This window comes from Zerene cesonia, chromosome 5, assembly GCF_012273895.1.
Source record: "Zerene cesonia ecotype Mississippi chromosome 5, Zerene_cesonia_1.1, whole genome shotgun sequence".
NCBI lineage: Eukaryota > Metazoa > Arthropoda > Insecta > Lepidoptera > Pieridae > Zerene > Zerene cesonia.
Genome location: NC_052106.1, coordinates 4510114 through 4519547, shown reverse-complemented (window position 1 = coordinate 4519547; position 9434 = coordinate 4510114). Strand labels below are relative to the sequence as shown.

The 9434-nt window shown below is 36.9% G+C and overlaps 1 protein-coding gene across 1 annotated transcript in view; it reads left to right on the top strand.

Annotated features, from left to right (window-relative positions):
• The window catches only part of LOC119840302, a 93604-nt gene extending 84664 nt beyond the window's left edge, over positions 1–8940 (top strand). Inside the window, exons 4-11 of the mRNA XM_038366854.1 lie at positions 3283–3447; positions 3573–3928; positions 4058–4154; positions 4602–4811; positions 5001–5122; positions 5234–5435; positions 5731–5881; positions 6199–8940. Of these exons, the coding sequence (XP_038222782.1) occupies positions 3283–3447; positions 3573–3928; positions 4058–4154; positions 4602–4811; positions 5001–5122; positions 5234–5435; positions 5731–5881; positions 6199–8318 (3423 nt within the window). The 3' untranslated portion in view covers positions 8319–8940. The remainder of the gene's footprint in view (positions 1–3282; positions 3448–3572; positions 3929–4057; positions 4155–4601; positions 4812–5000; positions 5123–5233; positions 5436–5730; positions 5882–6198) is intronic.
• Positions 8941–9434: the final 494 nt, after the last annotated feature.

Below are 9434 nucleotides of genomic sequence, written 5' to 3'. Positions count from 1 at the left end.
ATGAATCGACAACTCTAAAGTTTATTTGGCATCACGTCAATACAATGGCGAAAGATATGTGCGGCCATTACTTTCGTCCCGCTGAGTATCGACCTTTTGTAAGATATCTATCTGATAAGAAACGCAATTTTATAACAGAACTAGCTGCGCCCCGCGGTTTCACCCGCGAAAGTCCGTATCCCGTAAGAATATCGGGATAAAAAGTTGCCTATATGTTATTCCAGTTGTCCAGCTATCTACGTACCAAATTTCATTGCAATCGGTTCAGAAGTTTTTGCGTGAAAGAAGAACAAACATACACACATCCTTACAAACTTTCGCATTTATAATATTTATTTATTTAGTATTTACATTTATAACAGAATTTTACTTGGGTCAAATAAAAGTTTATTTCGAAAGGCCGTTTTAATATTCTTCTTTAAAATCTCAATTTCTCGGAACGTGGTTTTAATTCTAGAAAATAGTTCTCAAACTTTGGTAGGTAACTACGTGATGACGTATCCTTGAATTTTCAGACATTCATCTAGTAATAAATGAAATCAAGATTATGGCACAAAATTATCAATGACTCTTAGATTCCTTTTGAGGCCGGGCCATGTTCCGAATGCTAACAATCTAGCACATTCCAGATGAATCATACCCTAATTGCTGCTTTCTGCGAACCTGTAAAATTATGTTGCTTAAATTGAGTAAGTACCGTTAATAATCGTGAAATCATAAATACCTCGAGTCTACTTTATCACTTCAGACATTTATGAATTATTACGATTATACGATTTATCGTTTTATTTTTGATCGATTTCAACGTTATTCTACAAGTGAGGTCGCGCCATTAATTCACCAAAAAATAAAGTTGAGATTACACCTATCTCTATTACTCGTTGACAGAGTTCTATACCATAAAGATTAATATCTATACGATTACTCAGTCAGACACTATTATATAACAATAAACAAACATTAGTTTCGCTTAGAAACATCGTGTTACGTGATTTCGGCTGTTGACTCTCCTTTCGGCAATATAATGATCATGTCAACTAAACTTAAAGATTGTTGTCGAAGGGCGAAAACTCGTGTTACGTATTGAAAGTGAAAGGTAGTTGAGTGGTCTAGTCAAACATATTTTATTGCCTCTATGTTACATGAACTGGCAAACCTTCGGTATTTCCGATCTGATACTTATATGAGATTATAACTGGAAACGAATTAACCGTAAGCATTTATTTTTCATAATGCACACTGTATATAACTGACAATACTAACATATATTACTGAAATGTTACAACGTGAGAAATTATTTATAGTTTTATTTAAATTATGTTTAAAAATGTTGATAATACATTCTTAACCTCTCTGTAATACGTAAAGTTACTTAACGCTGCGTTCAGGCGTGTCCAGTGAAACGGGAAATGTAAAATAGTGATAAAGATAATTTGTAAAAAGCACAAAGCCATAAAGCACTGGTGACACGCGCGTCACTTTATCTATCTGTATTTTAGACAGCATTCGTTATCTAAAGTCTTAGCGTGCCCACTTACTCTGAAGTAAACATTTGACTTAAAAAGTGCAGTTCCGTGTAACTCGACCTAAGATAAAAATTTCGTGCTTATTTGTAATGCTCCGAATTCTTGGTAGGTACATACTTAGATTGAAGAGATGGGGATAACCACTGGCGCCCGGTAACGAACAAACAATTGGGTTTAAATCTGAACAAAAAATATACAGCCACTTTATCGCATAATAAACAAATATTTTACTGCTCAAATCCTTATCTTAGCCATTAACAAATAAACGAACCGTCATTTATATCTTTTTTAAATGGGGATAATATAAATAGTTATCCAAATATGACGAAACGCACATTCGATTGAAGTGCAGCGTCTTGTATTTACTTTAATCAAACACATTAATCGTCTCATCGAAAATAAACAAGATAAAGGAAATTATGAAATGCAAAAGTGGGTTACATAGTACCTGTTATGAGATAGTAAAATAAAAATTATATTTTAACTATCGAAAAAGGCTTATCATAGACTAGAGCAAGTTGATGTAATCGCGTTATGAATTGGATCGCGTAACGGGGACGCTGTCAATATGTCTGCTCGGATAAGTCTCACGAGCGTCAGCCCGCGGTTATGTGCACTTACAATTACTTACAGCACAATAAATTCATGTCATGTGCCCACTTTACCCTTAATACCAATAAAATCACCTCTCGTTTTTTGTGCCCGTCAACCGTCAATCCATCGAAACCTCCAATTCGAGACCTCGAATTAAAGTCTCGTCGCGATGTAAAAACGTTAACGTGCTCGTGTAAATGATGTTTTAAATCGAAATTTTAGCACCCGTTAATGTTTCGAGGAAACGATTATTATAAAGATTCCCAAATGTTAATGTTCACAAAATGGATTACTCTCGTAATTGATGTATAAACTGCATCGGTTATTGCATTTTATATCACAAATTCTCAGACACATAATGAACTGCGTTATATCAATGTAAATTGCTTTAAATAGAATTATTGAGCGACTTCTGTTGTCAACTCTTTCTACTCTCTCTATTTAATAGGCAAACGTAACTAGGAAAATATTGAAATTAAAGCGCATTGTGAGAACGTGAGTAAATTAAAATGAAATGCATACAATGGATATCTTCTCACGGTCCGCATCGCGTTATTATACAGGAGCATTGTCGCGGGCACGCTACACTGGAGCCGAGGAAGCTCCCTCAGGACTCCGTATGCCATTAGAATTTAGATTACTATCGTTACTTGACAATAGTGTAATTTAATGAAGCATAATATAACATAATACATACCTTAGCCCTATCTTTCTACTTTCGACATATTTATGAACGATTATTTGAATATTTATAATATATTGTTTTTGTAAGACTAAGAGGTGAGGCTTCATAATTCGACATAATGGAGGCTACAGGCGGACGCATAGCTTAAATATCTTCATAAATCATGAGGTGCCGCCGGCATTGCATTGCATTTTGAAGACAATTTATAACATACAGAAGTATATTACACGATTCGTATTGATGAAGTATTCTGAATGTTATTTTTACCTATAGACTATAATAATATATCAAAACACTCGTTATTTTCTCAAAGCAGATTATCCTATAACAAAATGAACTTCTAACCGTTTTAGTCTTAAAATACTTATATTTTTATTGACAATAATATGTACATGTGAAGGCCGCTGATATTTAAGGTGCATCTTTTTTTATTAATCCATCTTTTACAAAAAATAACATTACATTGTTTGTCAACAGATCGAACGATTAGCGCAGTATGAGCGGCTTGTAGGCGGCGGTTGCGCACGTCGGCGTGCGGCGCGCCTTTCCGACCTGGAGAGAGTGCAGGACCTCTTCCCCCACGACTACCTTGCCTTACATGACGCAGACGCACCTGCAGCACTCGCATCACACCATGCACAGGTAATTTTTAAAGATTAAGTAACTTACATTTAGAAGAAAGTAAAGCAATTAGACTTTCATCGATTTTTTTCTTCTATTACAAGTCGATAAACATTTAATATAATGAATATTACGTTTCCTTCCAGAAATCTAAGAGCCTCCGCAAACGACCGAGCTTGGACATTGGCGGTACAGTCAGCTCTAACAATTCTCTCACACCAAGGAACTTCATTATGGAAGCACCAGTGCAACTGTGCCCATTGGGCTCTACCTCCCCACCGTTAGATAGACATTTCTTCCTGTTCAACGATCTACTTCTCGTCGGGAAGTCGAGAGGAACAAATTGCTTTAAATTAAAGGAAAGTGTGAGACTGACGGAGCTGTGGCTGTCGCTGCCTGACAATGATGATACCGGCTTCCTTATCGGTTGGCCAGCGCTTAGTGGAGTTATCAACTACCTCGCTACTTACCCCACGCAAGCTGCAAGAGACACATGGTACAGGTATGTAAATTCACTGCTTGTATTGCTAAAGTTATTAAGACTATTTAAAACATGGTTTTACTATTTGTAGATAAAATAGTGTCAATAATTTGCCAGCGACTTTTATAAAAATGTTTCGTTTTGTTTCAGAAAAATTCAAAATGCATTAAACACACAGCTGACCAATGAGCCAAAGTCGACAAATATTCAAATTTTCTACAAAGATCTGGCGAGTTCGATCGAATTCGTGAGTAATCAGAATTACACTATTATAATGCAGAATGTAATTTGAACATCCAGCATCGGTGGGAAAACAAAACTTTCGTTTGTTTTACTTTCACGCATATATTCGCATATCCTGAAGTACGTTGTTAAAAAGTAAAGCACGTACTATGCGGCGAATGCTCGTTTGCCAAAATAAGACTGGAAGTAAAAGTTGACGCATAATACAATCACAAAAGCCTTAGAGACGGCCTAGAGAGAACTTTTCACATGTTCTCGAATAGTTTAGTGATTAATATCACTGTGACATTAGTAGTAATACTGAATTAATTCCATTCGCATTTATCATAATACATCAACTATTTATGTGGTATTACATCAAAAACTGCCAATCACGTCACAATACATTTGCGAAACGGTTACCAGCCCTTTTATTTTTTGGATATTTTTCAAAATATAACTTCTCTTTCAGTGCAAAACAGTATCAGTAAACCCTGACATGAGCGCTCGTTGTGTCGTCCGTCAAGCGCTGCACGTGCTGCAAGCTGGTTCGGAAGACCACGACGAGGGGGAAGGAGAGGACCGCTGGGGCGCCGCTAATGATTTTAACCTATGGGTGCGAACGGGACGGGACGCGCCGCCTTCACCTCTGCAGGGGAATGAGCGACCGCATGCTATACAGGTAAGAGATAGCATGTTTTTTGTTAGTAACTTCTTTATCTTTAAACGCATTTGAAAAAAGAATTTCTATTACTATTACACCTATACGCCCTTCCAGAAAAATTAATAAAAACAATGTTATGGAGGGCAACATTCATGTAGCTACATAAATGCACTGTTTATATTGCTAATATTTCTTTTATATTTATAGATGTCCAGAATAAGACAAACCTTGTCCAATGAAGATGGCTTCGATCTGGAACACGTCAATGCTAAAAACAATCCGTGCGGGCTCGTTTTCGAACTGAGGAAGAAGAATCAAGCACTAAAAAGGTAATTTGTCTTTAACATTCAAACTTTTTCAAAATCCTAATATGAATAATCATATAAAAGTCGGTATCTTCTTATGTGTTTAAATTTAAGTATAAATTTATTTATTTCCAGTACCACTGGTGGCAGCCGCGGCCTGCGCTTACTTCGTCGCGGCGGTCGTCTGTTCGGCGTGTCGCTGTCGCGGCTGTGCGGCGGCTCCCCGCCCCCCGCGCTGCTGCACGCGATGAAGCGCCTGCGAGCGCACGCGCCGCACACTCACGGCGTTTTCCGCAGGAGCGCTAATGCAAAAGCGCTCAGATTGCTCAGAGATAAGGTTGGTTATTGGTTGTATGTTCGTCTTTTGTTACAATACGTGATGTCAATGTTGAATAATAACGCAAAAAGTATCTATTCTTTGATAAAATTTTAATATTTGATATTAAATACGACAATTTTAGAAATAATTTCTTTGTTGTATTTAAGAATCTTAACGTTTATAGCAAATAGAAATCAGTTGTGGATGTAAATGTGTAACAAAATGAGAAATCGCAGACAATGATTTTGTTAATAGAACTGTTTCCAAGAACTCTTCCTGATTAAAGTGAGACTAATAACTGTTTTAATTACAGCTGGACGCGTTAGGCCCTAGTGCAGGTACTTGCCCAGAGCTAGACCGTGCACCGGTACTGTTGTTGGCGGCGCTGGTCAAGGAATTCTTCCGAGCACTGCCCCAGCCCCTTTTACTAGCGGAACTATACCCATCCTGGCTGCAAGTGTTAAGTAAGTATTTTTTTCATGAACTACCAAACATTTTCCTTTATAAAAGTTATAGGAACGACGGTCAAATTAATATTATCTTAAGAGACGGACGACTGGAAAGTTTACATATAGACTCCATTCACGTTTTATCTGATACACATAGCTAAGAAGTTTTACTTGGACATGTCTGAAAAAATTAACGGGTAATAGCAAATATTTGCTATATATGGAGATAACATATTCAAATTCAAATACTTTGCCCTATTGTTAATTAAAATATGTAAATAAAAAGTATGCTTCATGAACTGATATAATAAATTTTGTTCTTTTTGTTTCAGATTTACCACAAACTGAAAAGGTATCTGCTATCCGCTCTTTGCTACTCAAACTACCGAAACCACATTACACTATGCTAACATACTTTGTATGTCTCCTTCAAGCAATTGCTAAGAAATCGAACATTAACCTTATGTGCCCTATGAACCTTGGTGTTTGCGTGGGACCCAGTCTTCTGTGGCCCAACGTTCCTTGCGATAAAGCTCCCAAAGCTGTGCCAATGGTGGTTGAACTCCTCATTGTAAAAGCTGAAGCATTGTTCGGACCTCAAATTACAGGATTGCTAGGTAATGGTTCTACTGAAACGTCTAATGCACTACTTGACTCAGGCGCTGAAGAAAGTGACAGTCTCCATTCCGTTGGAATCTCCTTGGACTCTATGGAACTCACAACCCCACGTAAAGAAAAACTTTCTTTAAGCAGAGATTCCGGCCTCACACTCTCAGAAGATGATTCCAACAGTAATGGAGGGAATAGTCCGGCCCCAAGAAATATCCTACACAGCCTATCAGCGCCAACTTGCAATATGCAACAAGAGGGCAAAATAAACTCCCGTTACAATAATGATAATCACAATGTAAACGGGCTTCCGCCGATTAATCAGCGACAAAATATTTACTCAAACAAGGCAGAAATATACAGTACCGTAAATGAAGAGCTATACACGATGCCATATATGGGCGATAGATATGTACATAATCCGATAAACGGCGGCATTTCTAACGGCATTGATGATAGAAATTACGTGTCAAAGACTGCCGTACAGCGATCGACCGCTGATATTTATGGTCAAAGTCCAGCTAAATATATAACCGGACTTGAACCTCAGAAACCGCCGAGGAGCAATGTTTCAAAGGCGGCTCGTACCTCAAAGGTATACAGCATGTATGCAGAAACGCAAGAAACAGACAAAAATATTGCCAATAAAAGCTTTAACCGCGCCAAAAGTTCAGATAATTTGCTTGAAACGAAACAAGAGACGATCGATTCAAATCGCGATTTAGTTTCTAGTCAAGAAAATATCGTATATAGTAACATACACGACCTTGCCATGTTTACTGAAAGTATCCAACGACAGAACCAATACCAGACGCACTCAGAGTTACTTTCGAACATGAATACTAATTATTCTCGCGTTTACACTGGATGGGAGAAAAAGAGTCCTAACTACAACAGCCATTCGAATAATGCAAGTGAAAAGATATATGGGCAAGTGAGTAAGCAAGGAGAATCCTCGCAGAAGATAGAAGGTAAAGCGTCTCCGGCAGCCACCATTTTTACAAGAAATGACTGGTCTCGTCAAGCAGCGAGGACGAAAAGTTTAGAAGTGAGTGACGAAGGACATAACGTCACGACAACACGAAATGGAAACTACGATGTGAACATCGTAAACTGTTGTCGCAAACGTCGCTTTGATCCTGCCCACATGTGCACTAAAAGTTGCATTGCGCTCTCCATGGTTAATGGTAATGGTAGGGAAAAAGAAAAGCTGACTATGAACCCGCTCCAAAATTCGTATTCATACGTTGATGACATTCGAAGGAATAATTCTGAAGAAAGCAAAAAGTCCAGGATACGAACCTACAATAATAATAAGTTGAACCAATCGAAATCCCTGGCGAACATAATTCTGCAAAGTGACTCAAGTAGCAACGACACTCTATACCAACCGCAGAGTTCATTCAACAGTCGATCGACGGAATCGCCAGCGAGCGAGAATTCCTTCGAAAACTGCTACACGACGCAATACATTGAACCTCTGTATACTTCAGTCTACAACCGCAGAAGAGATATTTTCCACGAAGACAAGAACTCCAACATGTTCGCTTCCGATATTTACAAGGCGACACCGACTGCTGTTCAGCCAGAATACTCGGAAACTGAGCCTAATAACAACAAGAAACCTCCGCACATGCCACCTCCAGTACCACCGCGAAAAATGGTGTATCAAAGGGTATTGAAAAAGTTTCAGCCGGTTCATGTGAATAAGGACGATAAGACATCTCGATCTAAGTCTGTACCGCCGGTCTATCGAGATCCGCCAAACGGAACGGAGAAAAATGAAAACGGCATCGCCTTGGATGCTTCTGAATCTGATACGGAATCTGAATCATATGTCTGAACTTTGGTTAAGCACAATTTTCGTTTGTTTTGGGTGCAATAATCAAATTAACTATTATAATGAGTCGAACTTATGTATATCATAAATGTCAAACAAATTAATGAATTTAAACATTTTGATTAAGTGGAGAGATTCATCTTAGGTATTTATAGTTTTTTGAGCCTTCGATTGTATTAAAATAGCAATCTCAAATAACGCACTTAATAGTTATTTAATATAACAAAATATTCGTATTTTAATCGTAGCGTGTGATCCCGCCTTAGAGTTTTTAAATCATGTGACCATAACCTGAATATTCCGGTGATGAGTTTCCAAAGACGTAAAATAGTTTCAGACTATGTACAGGTGGTTGTTTTCTATAGATGTATAATGAAATCGTATTTTAATATAAGATTTAGGTAAAATAAACACCAGCCAACTGTTTTATGTATAGATTAATTAAATTTTTATATAAAGTATACTGTAACGTTATTTAGTACCTATCTACTGTGTCATGTTTGTGTATTTCTTTGAGATAAATAAAAATAATATATCTATGTTTAGGTATCGAGTGTTCGTGTATATAATGTATAAAAGTGTATCTAACTATACCTTCAAACATAAAATAAACATGTTTTATATTTAACTTCAGTTTTATTTCCTCTTTAAATTATTCGAGACAACTTAAACAAACCGATATATAAAAAAAGCAAAGGAGTCATTCGTTTTCAATGGTAATTAATAAGTAAGTCCTATTTCATTTTGATAATCTTGCATAAATTGTAGAATTCAATATTCAGTTACAAATATAGAAACCGAAAAGTAAACAAGTAGCTTTAAAGTGATAAATAGAAAAATATAACGAACATTTTAATCATATAAAAACAAAAATCAAATCATTAATCTTAACAATCTTACCTACTATAGACAAACCTGATTCAGAAGGCTATCGTTTTTCATACATATATAGCATTCATGTCAAATTCTTCACAGATATATAGCTTTATTTTTTTTGAACCATTCAGTCCCACTGCATCTTTTCTGAATGTTATATATTTATGCCCCTTACAGGTGAATCGTAGTGAATAGAATGATTTAATACCTATGCCTATGCCTATGCCTAGACACAGATAACAT